Source organism: Cupressus sempervirens, chromosome 2 (assembly GCF_028749045.1).
Source record: "Cupressus sempervirens isolate cs-2001-9-10 chromosome 2, ASM2874904v1, whole genome shotgun sequence".
Taxonomy (NCBI): Eukaryota; Viridiplantae; Streptophyta; class Pinopsida; order Cupressales; family Cupressaceae; genus Cupressus; species Cupressus sempervirens.
In genome coordinates, this window is record NC_143119.1 from 295,489,738 (window position 1) to 295,507,899 (window position 18,162).

At 36.6% G+C, this 18,162-nt stretch overlaps 1 protein-coding gene across 3 annotated transcripts in view; it reads left to right on the top strand.

Annotated features, from left to right (window-relative positions):
* The window catches only part of LOC149572244 (peroxisomal (S)-2-hydroxyacid oxidase GLO4-like), a 185,842-nt gene that overhangs the window by 68,210 nt on the left and 99,470 nt on the right, over window positions 1-18,162 (top strand). For all 3 annotated transcript variants that reach the window (XM_089813481.1, XM_089813478.1, XM_089813480.1), the window contains exon 7: window positions 10,535-10,597. In XM_089813481.1, the coding sequence (XP_089669607.1) occupies window positions 10,535-10,597 (63 nt within the window). The remainder of the gene's footprint in view (window positions 1-10,534; window positions 10,598-18,162) is intronic.

Below are 18,162 nucleotides of genomic sequence, written 5' to 3' on the forward strand. Positions count from 1 at the left end.
TGGTATGCATTTTGGATTATTTCTTTGTACTGCGAATTCCTGTTGGAGTTTTGGATTGTTCACCATTTCGGACGTAAAAGATCTTCCCTATTTGGCTCTTGCGGTTTTGGTGGGATTCAATCCTCACCCTATTCCGTCACTATATTTCTTGGCTCGGATCTGGTGAATTGGAGCATCATTATTGTTTACAAGTTACATAATTTCTGGAATATATTTGTGTTTGGACTACATTAATATCTAATATTGTTTGTGTATTGGCAAGAGTGCATTTGGTCTATCTTTGCCATATTGTTTCGGCCTCCAATCCATCACTGTACAAACACTCCACAACCATCGTACGACTTCCAATCCCTCACCACATAGCCATGCCATAGCCATTGTATGACCCAATCCATACCATAAGGGAATCCACACTAACCATACAGCCTTCAAGGAATTTTCCGTATGACCTCCATACAAGCACTGTATGACCCTCCCCCAGTACCATATGACTAGACCTTCATCCATTAGTTGGTCTGTACATCTTCTAGTGCCCATCGTACGACCTATTCCAGTTACTTTATACAACTTATGAGACCTATTGTACACATTATTTGGAGTTGGATTCTGGTGTTTGCTAGACTCACACGCGGGCAACCCAATTTCTGAAGGTGAATTAGACATTGGAACATTACAGTGGTATCGAAGCCAACGATCTTGCCAACCTATGGACAGTGAATGAAAGTTTATAGTCGGAAGAGAGGTAGATCCCATTCGATTGATAGAATGGTGGAAAAAGAACCTACTGTTGCCGAACTCATGGCGCTACTAAGAGATCTTTCGAGGAATTGTGCATAGATCAATGATACTTAGTGACTTATGCAAGAAACTCTCAGGAAATTGGCAGACAATAAAATATCCGGTAAACAAAATGGTCATAGTGCGGATTTAGTGTCGGGTAAGGCAAACCCTCATCCAACACTGTTGACCTTCCATGTCGTCTTTCCCTCCACAGACGGAGGTACCACACGAAGGAAAGAAGACAACCTTTGAGGAAGTTCAAGAACGGTTGAGAGAAGACTGGAATAATGCAAATTTGGAGGAGGATATATCCTACAAAGATTACATAGAACTGAGAGTGAGATATTTTGGAGGCGGAAATCGATGATATTTTAACGATGATCTTAGAAGGAAGTTGAGTAAGGTAAATCTATCACCATTTGACGGATCTGGATCCATATTTGCTCAAGCACGGGTAATGAAGGCCGATATTTACTTCCAACTTAATCGAATGCGTGAAGAAGATGCAATCAAATTTGCAGCACTAGACTTGGAGGGAGTGGCGCATGAATGGTGGCATCATGGCACCATCACACTGGGGCATGACCAAATAAATACTTATGTGGAATTTATTGAAAGATTGATAGATCGATTTGATGGTAAATATCCGAAACTTAATTTCAAAGAATTGGCACAACTGAGGCAAGCTGGATTGGTCAACCAATACATCATAGAATTTTAAAAATTCTTTGTTTTGGTCACGAACATTTTTGCAAGGAGACAGATAGTGCTCTTCATGGACAGAGTGACGGAACCACTGTAGGGTTGGGTAAAAATCCTGCCACCCTTTTGGAGGCTATAGAGAAGGTGCGAAGCATGGCATCATCATCAACATCATCCTCTCGAGGTTACTCACGCTCCAAACTGCCAGTATTTCCAAAGGACAGAGATAACAAACCTCTGCTGAAGAAGCCTTCGTCGGACGAAGCTACTAGACAGGAGCTATGGAGAAAGAAACTATGCTTCAATTGTAAGGGACCTAGGAGCTTGGGCATAGATGCCTCGGTTAAGGAAAAATACACTACATTGAAGTCGTATCCGATGATGAGGACGATTAGGAGGATCTACCCATAGAAGATGACCATCCCCATGAGGACACCAAAATGATTAATTTGAACCATACGGAGAGAATCGCAACAGTGGTATGACGTGGAGGAACCATCGCCCTAGCCGAGAGCTTGAGATGTACAGTCTTTCATGTATGGGGAACTCTTCAAGGACAAAGGGTCATGGTGATGCTCGATAGCGAAGCCACTCTAAACTTCATAAACTCATCTTTGGTGAAACGAAGAGGTCTACCTACTGAGACACACACGGGATTCTAGGTCAAGGTTGCCGAAGGGACACTCTTGCCCTGTACGCACCTTGTTTCACAACTAAGTATCACCATGGCTAACCACACTGTGACGGAGGATTTCTTTATAGTGGACCTAGATGATATGGAGGTTATTCTGGGCATATAGTGGATGGAGACACTTGATGAATACACTCAGAGCTTCAAACAAACAGACTTCACTTTTGTTGTCGATCGGAAGAAGGTTGTTCTCCGTGGAATGGCCAATGAGGGATTGAAGGAAGTTTCAGCACAACAGATGGAGGCAATTTTTTGGCATGATGACATTGCATGGACTGCACATTGTTTCGTTTCGACGAAACCTATAAAAGGACAATAGACACCCCATCGGGATGATGATCTTCAAAATATTTTGAGTATAAGGTTTTTATAGACATTCTTGTTGGCATACCCCCCATTGTAGGTTTGAACATACCATCAAGTTGGAAGCTGACGCCAAACCAATAATCACCACGCCATACTATCATCCCAAAAAATTCAAAGATGAGATCGAGAAGACGATTCATGAGTTGCTCGAGAAAGGATGGATCTGTCCTAGCTCTAGCCCTTTTGCATCATCAGTGGTTTTGGTAAAAAAGGATGGGACGATGTGCATGTGTGTGAACAATCGTGTGTTGAATAAGAAGATAATGAAAAACAGATACCCTATTCCTAGGATCAATGAATTGCTGGATGAGCTGTATGGCGTGGTTTATTTTTCTAATATAGATCTTTGTTCTAGATACCATCAGATCCATATGCGGGAAGAAGACATGGACAACTTTCCGTTGTCACTATGGGCATTATGAGTTCATGGTCAATGTCGTTCAAATTAACGAATGCACCACCTACTTTTCAACCTTGCATGAATCACATCTTCAACAAAAAACTGCGTAAGTACTTTCTGGTATTCTTTGATGATATCCTTATTTACAACAAAACTTGGGAAGAACACCCGAAACACTTAAATGATATCCTAGGGATCATGAAGGCTTTGCCCTTGTTCGCCAAGCAATCCAAGTGTGAATTTGGAATGACAGAAATAGTATACCTAGGGCATGTTGTCAGTAACAAGAGAAGATTCAAGCTATCCTAGATTGGCCCCCACCAAAATTGCTCTTTGAGTTGTGAGGTTCTTAGGTCTGTGCACTTACTATCGCAAGTTTGTAAATAGTTTCTCTCAACTCAGCAAACCATTAATAGATCTAACTAAGAAAGGGTCCTTCCAATGGAATGAAAGGCCACAACACACTTTTGATAAGTTAAAAGAAGCAATGAGCACTGGTCTGGTTCTACCCTTACCCAATTTCACACTACCATTCATTCTAGAGTGTGATGCATCCGGAGAGGGAATTGGTGCAAAATTAATGCAAGATAGACACCCTATAGCCCATGAGAGTCAAAAGCTTACAAAAGTAGAGCGCCTATATTCCATTTATGACAAAGAGATGTTGGCGATTGTGCATGCACTAACCAAATTCCAGCAGTATCTGGTAGGTGCCAAGTTTGTTGTTCGTACCAATTATAACAGTTTGAGATATTTTTTGGAGCAGCGAGATCTAAACGAAAGACAACAAAAATGGGTAAGTAAGATTCAGGCTTTTGATTTTGACATTGAAAATGTGAAGGGGAAGAACAATGTGGTTGCAAATGTCCTGTCAAGAAAACCTGCCATCTGTTTACTATCTTAGATCTCAGCTAACTGGAAAGCACACTTATTGGTGGAATATTCTAAAAACACATTTGCATGTAATCTAATGGACGACGACACTCAGGATGACCGATACAAGGTGGTGGATGACATCATTTACTATAAGGATCAGATATACTTGGTGCTTGAATCCAAAGTGAAGCAGAAAATCCTGAAGGAAATACATGACTCACCCTTGGTCTGGCACCTAGGGTTTCTCAAAGCCTATAAATAGTTTAGAGAGAGGTTTTCATGGAAGGACTTAAAGGATATGTATTGTAGTATGTACGGGAATGTGCAGTCTACCAACAAAACAAATCCGAACACACTTTACTTGTCGGGTTATTGCAGCCCTTGCCTATACCAGAATGGAAGTGGGAAAGCATCTCTATGGACTTCATCACTAGACTTCCTAAAATAAATGAGAATGATTGTATCTTTGTGGTGGTGGATAGGTTGATGAAGTATGCACACTTTTTTGCCATCCCCTCAAACTTTCAGGCCGTGCAGGTAGCAAACTTATTTTGTAGACAAGTTTTTCGTTTGTACGGGTTACCCCGAAACATTGTCAGTGAAAGAGATGGGTGGTTTATCAGTATTTTCTGGACAAAATTGTTTCAGTTGGCAGGAACAGAATTATTGCCAAGTGTGAGCTACCACCCTCAAGCAGACGGACAAACGGAAATCGTGAACAAGTGGCTAGAAGGCTACCTCCAGAACTACGTTTCGACACAACAATGGGCATGGGTCAAATGGATGCATTTGGGGGAATACTATTACAATACCACTTATGACATGTCCCTCAGGATGACACCCTTCAAAGCACTATATGGGTATGAATCCCTATCATTTATCTCTATGGTGTTGGGTGACAGTCGCACACCAAGGGCATGGAATTGGCTTCAGGAAGGGCAAGACATCCTGAAATGCTTGAAAGAGAACTTACAAAGGGTGCAAAATCAACAAAAGATGTACGCTAACAGACACCAGATCAAGAGAAGTTTCGAAGTGGGAGACCTGGTCTATTTCAGACTCCAGCCGTACAGGTAGTCCTCATTGAAGGAAGAAGGGAAATAAAAATTGAAGCTACAGTTTTATGGCTCTAATCGTGTAGCTCGCCGCATTAGTGAAGTTGCCTATGAGCTGGAACTTCTAGAAGGAAGCCGCATTCATAATGTTTTTCATGTCTCCTGCCTAAATAAAGCTGTGGGACAAAACATCACGGTAACTACAAACCTGCTGTCACTCAATGAAGAAGGGAAGCTAATATTGGAACTGACCGAGATCATTGATGTACGTGAGAAGACCCTGCGGAACCATACTTTAAAGGAATACTTGGTATGCTGGAAACACTTGTTGTTGAATGATTGAACTTGGGAAGGTGAACAAATTTTGCAACATCCGACATTGCATTTGCTTGAGGACAAGCACAGTTTGGGCCGGGAGGACTGTAATGTTCCCGTCATAAAATAAATAATAATCAAACCTTTGTTAATGGGCCGATTGATTTAGTATATCTCGGACCCATTTTTATTTAATTGTTTTCGTAGGTAAGTGTAGCCGTCGGCTATCTTTGTAAACCCTCAGAAAGTTTGTCCAACGGGTATTTAAGAACGACATGTAGGTAGTAGTTGGTATGTGTTTTGGATTATTTATTTGTACTACAAATTCCTGTTGGAGTTCTGGATTGTTTGCTATTTCGGAAGTGAAAGATTTTCCCTGTTTGGCTCTTGCGGTTTCTGTGGGATTCAACCCTCACCCTATTCCATCACTGTATTTCTTGGCTTAGATCTGGCGAATTGGAGCATCATTATTGTTTACAAGTTACATAATTTCTGGAATATATTTGCGTTTGGACTACATTAATATCTAATATTGTTTGTATATTGCCAAGAGTGCATTCGGTCCATCTCTACCATATTGTTTTGGCCTCTAATCGATCACTGTACAGACACTCCACAACCACCATATGACCTCCAGTCCCTTGCCACACAGCCATGCCATAGCCACCGTACGGCCCAATCCATACCGTATGGTCATCCACACTAACCGTATGACCTTTACGGCATTTTCCGTATGGCCTCCATACAAGCACTATACGACCCTCCCCCAGTACCGTACGGCTAGACCTTCATCCATCGGCTGGTCTGTACATCTTCCAATGCCCATCGTATGACCTATTCCAGTTACTTTGTACGACTTCCGGGACCTAGTGTACGCATTATTTGGAGTTGGATTCTGGTGTTCACCAGACTCATACACGGGCAACCTAGTCTTTGAAGGTGAATCAGACATTGGAACATTCCATCCACTTCTTATTAGAACCCAATGGGATCAAATTCAAATTTACAGCCATATACTTACCAGTCCGGTTATAATTCCTTTAGTAATTGCTTGGGAAGTGGGGAATTCCAATCACTTATCTAACCTTAGACCTGCCTCCATTATTTGTTTGAAAAAACAGCCAAAATTCTCTATAGTAGGGGCAATGGTTTCATATCTTACCCAAATCAATGTTAATGGAGTTGTCTCTACTAACTTACCCTTTTTGTACACCCACTGAAGTAGGGAGACAGGTTTCATATGTTGCCCAGGACATGTCAACCATAAATTTCCTCTGAAGTGTAATATCCCGAATAGGATATTTGCCGGATTCCCTTAACAATACCCTTAGAAATTAAACCTTGTGGACAATTTACAGCACATTCGGAAACCAGTACAATTTTCCAATTATATAAATGTCCCCAGATATAACATTCAAAAATCGGGTATACGAACATGAGACACAGTGCTATAATAAACCAGAAGATTCTTCAAATTTATAGAACCCGTTATTTGCAATAACATTTAAAATATCAACATGCAACCAAGGTTCATAGACTGGTATGATAAAACCAGAAAACTCTAATAATTTCTCAAACAGTGATGTTGCTTTGTACAACAGCAATATAACATCCAACAACTAAATGTTATTATATTTTACAACAGCAATACAATAACCAGCAACTAAAATTCAATCTTATACACAGAAGTTACAGTCAGATTGGAAAAACACGGAAAGAACCTGTAAGCTCGATGAGACACCTGAATTGATATCTCCCCTGACAATGGGTTTTCGTCCACTGTCTGCCTGCACGAGGGGCTACGTCCTCACACCGGCTGAAAGCTGAAGCTTTCTGAAAACTCTCCAAGAGAGAACTAGAAATCTGAATATGAAATCAAGCATGTCCAACAATGAGCAACTTTCTCCTTTTTAAAACAAAACCTTGACTCTTCAGCTCCTCTCTGGTTACGTCTTATTCCCTAGTGGCCCTTCAACTTCTACAAAGCATTTCATCTTGTTCCTCCTTGTCCCCTTTGTCCTCAATATAACATTAAATCGACCCTTTTAATATTTTGAGCCCAAGTCTCAAAGTCAATTTAATATTGCATGAAATAAGACTTCAATATTTTCTAATGTTCCAAAGGGAACATTACATGAAGCATCTGCAATATGGCACTCCCTAACTGTCTTACACATGCATTTGGCAGTCCCCTACTGCAATGCCGCTAACAGTCCCAAAAAATCACTTGGTATTGATCCCCATCAAAAATAATTTGATGTCATATTTTAGCGAACTCTTTATTTTACCGCTTTAAAATATAATTAATAAGATAAATAAATAATAGAAGAAAACTTAAGATGATAATAAATCTGTCTTAAAATATGTCTTAAAACATCTTATCTTGTATTAGTGGTGGAACCCTATCCATCATTAATTATAGTTTGACTGAAAAATGATCAGATATGGAGACCAATAAAATTTGGGTGTCCATCAGTCTCAAGCTAATATTTCTAGTCTTGCACAATGAAAAATCTGTCCAGTCCCTTACATTTATTGGTAAAGCCAATCCGTCTATTTGTCTAGTTATTTGAGCCATTTTTGGGAATGCTATCAACCAAACTATTTGCATCCAAAAATTCATGAAATTCCTGCATAACTTTATTGACTCTTTTCAAGCCTCCGATTAAGATCTAAGATCACATTATATTCTCCTCATAATATGCATTCCCTACCTGCGTAAACTGTTATTTGAGAACCTGCTTCTTTACATGTTATTTGCTTGTCCTCTATTTTGATTAGTTTGTAAATGTAAAATAAAAAGAACTCATTTGATTGGATGTTGACCCAAACATTGTAATTGCATGTGTTGCTTTCTACAAAATCCTGAGGCCTCCCATCGTTCTGATTACTTCATTGAACTCATCCACCCAAATTTTGTTGTACTTAACAATTTTGATTTCCTTCAATTCCAATTTAATTTCTTCTTGGAGAATAATGTCTGTCATTATTTCTAAATGACATTTAACCAAGCATCCTTTATTCGGGTAGTTTAAGCCCTTGATGTTCAAGGTTGTGATATTCTAAGGAAAGAGTAACCTCCCTTGTATCTTGTTATGTACTTCTTAATGCTGGAGCGCCCTAACTCCTTTACTGTTTCTTGCCTCTTCTACCTACTCGATTTCCTATATAGACCCTTCCCTTTCTCAGTCTTTTCAAGCACTCATACGCGGAATGGTTGATGCATCTTGGATTCACAATGCCAAGTTCATCACATTGCAAAATGTCTCCATATGTGGCAAATATTTCCAAATTTCTATCCTCCTTCTCTAGTATCCCTGCAGCTATTTCTACTTGTACCATAGCTTCTTCGTTGCCGCTAGCAGGAGGGAACTAAATGCTACTTTTTTTTGCATTTGGATGATTCTCCACAAGGTTTGTCCAACCCTTCTCCAAATTGCAGGATTTCTTTAGAGAGGTAATCAAAATTAACTATTCTTCACAGTTTTGTTCATTAGTTTTGGGTCCAATATCATCAAGAGTGGGAAGGGCCATCTCCAAGACGGAATTAGACAGTTTGCTTCTTGATGACTTAAACTATTGCATTGCATGCAATAAATTTCTTTTACTCAATTTTTATTGGTTGATTCCAGAATTCTCCCTATGATTTTAATCTGATTGTTTCAGGAATCGGGTTGATAGTTATTATCATGATCATGATGAATAACTCTTAGTCATCCCTTATGTCTAGCCCTAACACCATTCCAAGCTGTGATCCAATCATCTTCAAACAACTGCTAGACCAATATTTCAATGACAAGTTATAAAGTCAGACCTAGAAGGCCAAATTGCATGTCATTTTTTCTCTAGGGTTAAAATGATTTCCCGTTTCTGCACAAAGATGAGTGAATTGCCAAACCACCAAGGTGCCTTTGCCTGTGTATCATCCTGTTATTGTTCGGTTGTAAAGTCCACCACTAAATAAACGTTTAGGTAAGAATTAAACTCCTGGTTCGTTTCCCCCATTTTCATCCACCCATTGCAGAATTTTCTTAATATTGGCATTCTTTCGGATTATTGTTCCATGATTTCAGGTTGTTTGAAGGCCTCAACCAAAGTGTGGGTAATAGAAGATAAATCTACTTTAAATGGGATCATTTCAGATAACTGAATTTATGAACATTCTGCCTTGTTTCCTGCCTTTGTGCCTCCGTCATTTGATTTCCTTGTTTTTGCACTTCTATCTTTCACACTTAGTTTCTGCACCAGTTTGTAAAAATAATAGTTGATAATTAAAACAAATGATCTTCATTCAATTGCAGAGAATATTGATCTAAGAATTTTAATTTTAGGTGAATCAAGTTTCTATTTTTTGTTCCACTCTTCACTTGTCAAATATTTACTTGTTCATCTCTAGCTCTTTTTATTTAAGTATCTTTAATGACATCTGCAACTGACAGATATTTCAAATTATTTATTACTAATAATACTCTGAATTTTCATATGTAAGAAATGGGTTTTCTATGAAAAACATCATTTCAAATGCTTTTGTGTTGACTACTCTAAACTAGCTACACTATTGGAAAGAACATGACACATTGCTCCTCTTGTTATCAAAATAATCACCGAGAAAGGGACCAAATGCCCAACATTGTGGAGACAAAGATTAGGTATAAAAACGTTAAATAGGGTTTCAATAAACCTCCTAGGGACTAAACAACAACCACCTGGTATTATAGAGAATCCCATCAGTGCCTTTGACCAAAGCCAATTTTGCATTGCATAGACATCATTTCTAAAATTGCAACCACACTTCTACCAGACAAACTATTTCTTGCTGTATCACAATGCAAATGGAATAAAAAATCATAAAAATAGAGGATTGCTCCACAAAAACATCATTAAGAAATTCAATGGGATAATTTTCAATTGGCTAATTTTCACAAAGATAAAAAAATTTAAAATTTTAATCAATGAATTCTTCAAAGTGACACAAGCCAGTTTTCTACCTAGAATGTGCACAAAGTTATTAGGTTTTCTGAACCCAAGAACGTTTGTAGTGACTTAATGTTTTTCCTCCATATTAAGCCTGTGCTACTTAATATTTTTGAAATAGAAATACTCACCATCCATTCTATATTTGTATGGAAATTTCCTTTCTTTATAATTTTTATGGGTATCATGTAGGCTTTCACATGGGCCACCAAATAACTTGAAATCACAAGTTCAGCAGCTGTTGTTGCGTCACACCAATACCAACTGTTCTACGTATTTATTATCTCTTATTTCTAATGTTTTCACTAAACTAAAATACAACTGTTTTCTAAAAGTCAAATGACTTTGTCTGACTTCAATATCTACTCCTTGCAGGAGAAGAGTTCAGGACTTGCCTCTTATGCTTCCCAAACTCTGGACAGCTCTTTTACTTGGAAGGTATTACTGTTTTACCATAATATGGATTCAGACCATACACACATTCTCTCTTGCTGTATCAAATGCTCGTTTAATTGCTTATCCAACTTTGACTTGCTTGATTGCCAAGCAAACAGAAACCCAATTTGCATGTCTACTTTTGATAGGATTCAAATTAATTTTTTTTTAATAGGTTAGTTGTATCGAATTGAGAGCAATTGTGATACTTGAAATGTAGTCATAAATATGTCATTTGTGTCTATCGAATTGTTTGTCAAAATCTAAACAGAATTTTTGGGCATATGGTCAATATTCAATGTTTGAATTAATAATCTGCCTATCAATTTTATTTTAAAAATGGGCATATGGTCAATATTCAATGTTTGAATTAATAATCTGCCTATCAATTTTATTTTAAAAATTGAGTATTAGTAATTTATGATTGATTGTTAGTTAATAACTCTAATCAAAGTTGTTGTTTCGAATATTATTTTTAGTTAATAATTTTTTTATTGTTGTATGTGGGCGGCATAAACCCTAGAACAGGAAGCAATAATCAGGGAGGTGATTGGCAGAAGTATGAACAGAGAAGTAATTCATCAGTGGCTCACTGAAATAAAACATGAAGCAGATATGTCCTTCCTACCAACACACTTGTTCACATGGTAGAATTCATATCCGAAAAGGAGAGGGATGAATTTCCGAACAGAAGCCCATGATGGTGTGGTCCTTTGGTATACGTACAAACGTTGGTTAATAATTTTAACCCCAGACTTATGGTTCTTTCAAAGAGGGCTTACTGGATCAGACTCTACAACTCACAGCTGGAGTTTTCGACTAGGGATTGGTTGAGAAAGATTGCCTCCCACCTAGGTCAAGTAATCAGTCCAATGATCGGGATAGAGGATTCAGCTTTGTACACCAGACTTATGTTAATTTATAAAACCTCTTCCCAATACAATCAGTTTGGAAAATTTCATTGGGATTTGGCACCAATAGATTGAGGTAGAGCTCAATCAATTATATTGCTCCAAACGTGCAAGCCAAAGACATGTATCATTTGATTGCCTTCAACCACTGACCAACAAATGGGTAAAGGACAACGACAATGAAAGGATTACAAAGGCTCAAAATGATCCACCTTCACTCGAGCTATACGCCAACAACAATGATATTTTAGGAAGCAACAAGCCCATTCATACTTCCCCATTAAAGGAAAAATCAATGACTAGGAAAACTCTCAAATGCCAATCATGGGAGACCTTATCGGGGAACTAGTCCAAAGAAAAGTCAAAGCGATGACAAAAGAGGGGGAGGAAACATCAAACAACAAGATGCTGAACCTTGTTGCCACAGACAAGACCATAGAGAAATTAATAAAAATTAGAGAGACTACTATAGCAATTTGGATACTTCACACATCATCCTTTGTAAATCTACAAGAAATTGACTGGTCAACTAGTCCATTATAAGGAACATAATTGGAAGTAAAGGTGAAGTCTGAAGGGGAAGAGGGAGCAAAATTGGACAAAGAGTTCAGGAACAATGACTAGATGTGATAAAACCAAGGCATATCAGTCAGTCAGAGGAAAAATTGCTTCAACCAAGACCAATCAAAGTAAGAATTGGTAGGAAATCTCTGAGACAAAAGCAAGTTGAGGATGCTTGCAGCAACTATCAAACCTCAATCAGATCTATGCTAAGATCCCATCCAGCAAAGCACTCCCTCGTATTGAAGGATCAATGAATTCTATAACATGGAACCTTAGGAGCTTAAATGCCGTTAACAAGAGATACTAGATCAAACACCACATTAGCATTTTTGAAGTCGATTCAACACTGATGCAGGAAACACAATTAGCAGAAGTTGGAACCAGATATCACAAGTACAAGATACCAATGGAGGATATAGTACATTTGTTTTCATAACTCTAATTGAATGAGGAGAAGTTGGAACCAAATATCACGAATAAGAGATATGAATGGTTCTTGCTTTGTAACCTCTATGAAATCAAATTTAAAGGAGTCAAGTTCTTCAAAAAGCTATTAGGAGATTATGAGGTTACTGGGAAAGTGGATATTGAATTTCTTGTTTAAATCCTCCATGTGGTCACAAATGATGATAAAAAAATGCTCATTGCCCCAACCACAAGAGAAGAAATCAAAGTGGCTACTTTCCAGCTCCACTTGGACAAAGATCCAAACGACTTTATAGCTCTAGTTTTCCAAAATTGCAGATCTTATAAGGGCTCAAATATTTTAGTAGTGAAAGAGTCGAGGAATTTGAAGAAGATTTTACAGAAGTAGAACAATATGAATGTCAATCTTATTCCAAAGAAAGAGGACCTAATGTGACTTTCAGATTTCCAACCAATTTCTCTTTGTTATATGATTTATAAGATCATTGCCAAACTGATCTACAATAGACTAAAGCCAATTTTTCCAAAAAAAAATTAATCTAAACAATGCAACTTTGTTCTCAGGAGATAGATCTCTGATGCTATTGGAATTGCTCACAAGGTGCAACACTCAATAAAAAAAATTATTCTTGGAGGAATGCTAATAAAATTGGACTTAATGTTGACAATTTGGCTAAGGGGATACTCTGTGTAACAACCAGTTTTCCTGGGTCTTAATTAACAACTAACATACTCATAGAAAATCAGTTATTACTTCGTTTCATAGGAAGACAGTTATATCAATCATGTTCATGTGAAAGAGATTTACCGTTAAAAACAGTTAAACAAAATTTCTTGACTAAGAATTTAAAACTCCATCAGTGAATTTACTATAGAAATTAAAATCCACATACAACAAAATTTGAACCAAGAAACATTGTAGGGATGCTTTTGCAATCACCCAGATTAGTCCACAAATACCACTATAACAATATCGTATAACGACTTCCATCCAATACTACTAAATCAAAATCAAATGATGATTATCATTAAATACCATTATATAAAAATTAGGGCATCCATACCATGGTATTAATTAGGGCATCAATTACCATTGGATCATTTAGGGCATCAAATACCACTGTATCAATTAGGGCTTCCGTTGCTGCTAGATTATTTAGGGCATCAGATATCACTGAATCAATTAGGGCTTCAGAAACCACTGTATCTATTTAGGGCTTCAGATACCACTGTATCATTTTTTTCCTTCCGATTGCTTAACTGTGGCAATAACTCAAGATTAGAAAATATGCTCATATTTAATATTCTTATAAATGAAAACAATCCATAAATCTATCTCTCGCATCTAGGTGTAAAAATAACTGCAATGATAATGTAACTCAATCAATCTTACCTTCTTGCATATACATCATAAAAGTGACAATATCTATTTTTCGACAACAATTGAATGTATAGCTTATCTGTCTGTTGTTTGTCTAACAACTTGGGGAGAGGTGAAACATTGTTAGGGGCTTAATCACCCAACCTCGGACCTTAACTTATTCCCTACACAATCTCTAACAAGAAAGACCCTCCGTACGCGGAATTGGACTTGGAACATATGTCATCTATCGAGCAATCTTGCTATCTACACCACTTGACTTGACAGTAGGAGATTTCGATAACATGACCATGCATGAGCTATTAAATGATATTATTCTAGATTAAATGTATCATATCTGACTTTCATTTTCTAAGTCATTACAGACTCCATCTCACCTCTTGACCCTTCTCCATGGCTATATAGCCGATGAATCTTAGGTGTTCAGATCTTAGAGCAATCGGCTCTGTCTATTGATCCCCAACAAATTTATGAATAACATATATATTCTAGCTTATCACAATTTGTGATTTGAAAATGATATTCTTAAAGATTGCAAAATTTAATGTTTCATTAATTACTTTAATAATATCTGATTTCTCTTCTGCGTTCTTGCAGAATCATTTCATCTCTTCACCATTTCATGACTTCTTTGCCGGTGAATCCTAGATGCTTGAAAGATTATGATCATTCTGTTTTATTTACACCTCTTCACCACGTCACGGCTTCTTTGCCGGTGAATTCCTCAGTGTTCGTAAGATTATGAGCATTTTGATATTACTTACACCTCTTTACCAATTCTTTGGCATCTTGCTGGTGAATTCCTTAGTGTTATTAGTGTTTTGATTATGTTTGGAAAATTATGATAGCATGGACATTGATGTTGATTCACACAATCAATCAGGTTTTCTACAGCTACCTTTTGAATTCATATATGATGTAAATCACAAAGATACACGTTGAAGATCTTCAATGATCTCTATGTAATGCAGGGGACCAACAACAAAGTATTATAAATTGATCTCAGCCTAACAATGCATAGACGGCTATGGATGGATATTCAATTCAGATTAGAAAGGAGTTGGCAAACATATTTTGTTCTATTCACAATCCTATCATTATGTCTTGACCGCAATCATACATTATACTTAGTGAAAAATCAAACTATGAATTACAAATGCTTTTACTATATTTCGTTCAACCTTGGAATGAGCAGCCGACTACAGTCGGGCTTATACGTAGAAAAGAAAAAGGTAAAGTATGACATTCAATTTCTTAAAATTCGTGACTTGTGATTAAGATGTGGCTCCTTTTGCCTTGGTCGGAACTCCTGCTAGCTACTAGCTCACCTGCTACTTGATACTAGATCTTAGACTTCAGTTGCCGGTAAAATAAAGAGGAAATAAGCAAATCGGGATTGAGAAAAATTGGGGAATGGTCGGTTGAGAACCTCTAAGCTTGGCTTAATATGAAATGTATCAAATAATAGAAAAGTGAGGAAAGAATGATTTTTGCCTTAGTCGATTCGTGGCTTCATTTAAAGGTTAGCCGTGACTCCTCGGCTTTCAAGATGATCATTCAAATTCAAAACATTAATTTGATTTAAAACAAAGAAGAGGAAAAGAAAATACAAGGTTGGAAGATAAAGTTGGAAAGATTATAAGCCATTCAAATTCCCAAGTGTTAAATCGATTTATCATGCCAAGTGTTAATCGGTTAAAAGCAAGAATATTAAAATGGAAGGAATAGAGTTGGAAGATTATAATTCGACTATTATGATAATTCGAATGTTATTAGATCTTGAATATTATTATTATAATATATACTTGCATACGTTCATGGAAGTATATCAATGGGGTGACATCATTATATTAAGTTATTATAATGTAATGGTGCCATTTCATTTTTATATTTATTTGCACGTATATAAATATTTATTATAATAATATGATGAAAGATAAATTAAAATCCTTGAAGTACGTATTATGTTTTAGCTCAATTATTTTATGTTTCTCAAATTATTTATTTAAATAGCTCATGCGGGTCCCACAGATGTATCCTGTTTCAAGTTGCTAGGCCCTCAACCCATCTGCCCAGTGATGATGATGCCCTTGCCTAATTCTTTTTTGACAATGCTTCCACCCCTTCGACGTGTTTCCTGCAAGGAAATTCTCCACAGTTAAATTATATTATCATAATAAATTATTTAATCATAAATAATCATAACAGTTAACCATCTTCTCAATTCCATGAATTCGTGATAAATGATCAACTAACTTGTTATCTTCACTTGAAATTATAATGACTAACCATCTTACCAGTTCACAAGATTATAACAAATCAAACTGCCAACTGACTTCATGTGAACCTCAACGGCTATATTTCAATTTAGGTAAAAAATTGGGATGTAACATACCATTCCCCTTGTGGTTCATCGTCCTCAATGAACTTGAAATTGAAATGAACACTATAAAGGAGTATTTTAAAATTGGAATGTAACATACCATTCCCCTTTATGTTTCATCGTCCTCGATGATCTGTGCAAATTAGACACTAAAAGAATATTCCAAATACAAGATATATATATATATATATATATATATAGCATTGTGATATCATTTCTTTTCAAAATTGGATCAAATCTAAATCATACTCAAAAACTCAAGGTCAATTTTTACTTCAATGTTTTTAGAAAGATACTTGCATGATATCATAAAATTAAACACATACTCACCTAAGTTCACTTTACCGTACTTGTGGTCATCTCAGCATCAATTGAGTTGATTCTATTTCATATTCCTGTCATACTCATGTAGACGCCTCACTATATCATTAGTTCGATTCCATATTGATATCTTTATTTAAGAGAATTTTCAGGGTTCAATAACTGAGAGTAAGATAAGTATTCAAAATTGGAATCCTTCAACTAGCAAGTTCTAGGTCATAACTTGATCATAATTTAAATCACTTATACATACCATTTGACATATGGCACTTATTAATGGGTAGATCATTCTTGCAAACTTACAGATCACCTAAAAAAGATTAATAAATCCATGTTTTTCTATTTATGTAACCTTAGCCTTCATGCTCATCTTATCACAATAACATTTCATTAGAATAATCATCTTACGATAGAATATACACTTCATCTCCAAAACAATATACAATAGCTCAACATGTAAAGTCAACATCGCATGTACATTATACATGTATAGCAGGGTGTCAAAGGGTAAAAACATGATATACTATGCAAGATCATCATACATCTAATCAAGATCATAAGCATCATAAACAATTCATAGCATTCTTATCGAGTAGCTCATCATTCATCTGTAAATATTTGGAAGTTTATCTTTTCCATTTGTATGACCTAGGCTTTCGTGCCCATCTCGTTAGTGTATTGTTTCAAGGAAAAACTCAAGTCAAACAAAAGTTTACATCTGTAAACAAGCATTTAATAGTTTCAATTATGCAAGTGTGTTTACTACATGCTAGAGCACAAAATGATCTTGTCATTTAATCAACATCAGAAAGGATCATGGTTCACAATTTTGTTTTCCTTCAGTTCAAGTCCAAAATAAATAACAATTTATTACTACCATTTCATAAGAACAAGAATATAATTGCATAAGTAAATGCTGGGAACATTCAACTGAAAAGAAATATTTAGCCATCATCATGGATTTTTGATAACATTTTATCAAGATTACAGAAATTGTTTTGGATTGCGTAAGCTTTGGCCTCAGACCATACTTATCCCCACACATTCTAACGTATTAGAATGGCTTCCTTGGGATGTTCTTCAGTCTAGCCACCAAGCTAGCAGGTGGTTTGAGTGCCCAATTAGTTATACCTATATAACTGATGTCTACGAACATCAAGTGATCATAGAATGACACATATGCCTATAAACTACCTTGGCCAAGGATTTCCAAATGGTTTCAACAACCCGATCACCACCACTCGACTTGCCAATCATTTCATCTTCTTAATTCCGTTTCATCTTTATGATTTTGCAGTTTATACATTTGTCCATTTGATTATCATCTCAGCCCTTTTCCAGCAATTTTGGATGATTTCCCGGTGTGATTTTTCAGTTTTGATTGCAATATCCAATTATGCAAAATCAATCTTTTTCAACATTTACATTTTTAGATTCTCAAAAATAGTGTTGGGCCCAAGGTTTTAGCGTTGAACCCAGTGCTTTGATACCATATGTAACAACCAGTTTTTCCGAGTTTAATTAGCAACTAACATACTCATTGAAAATCAATTATTACTTTGTTTCATAGGAAGACAATTAT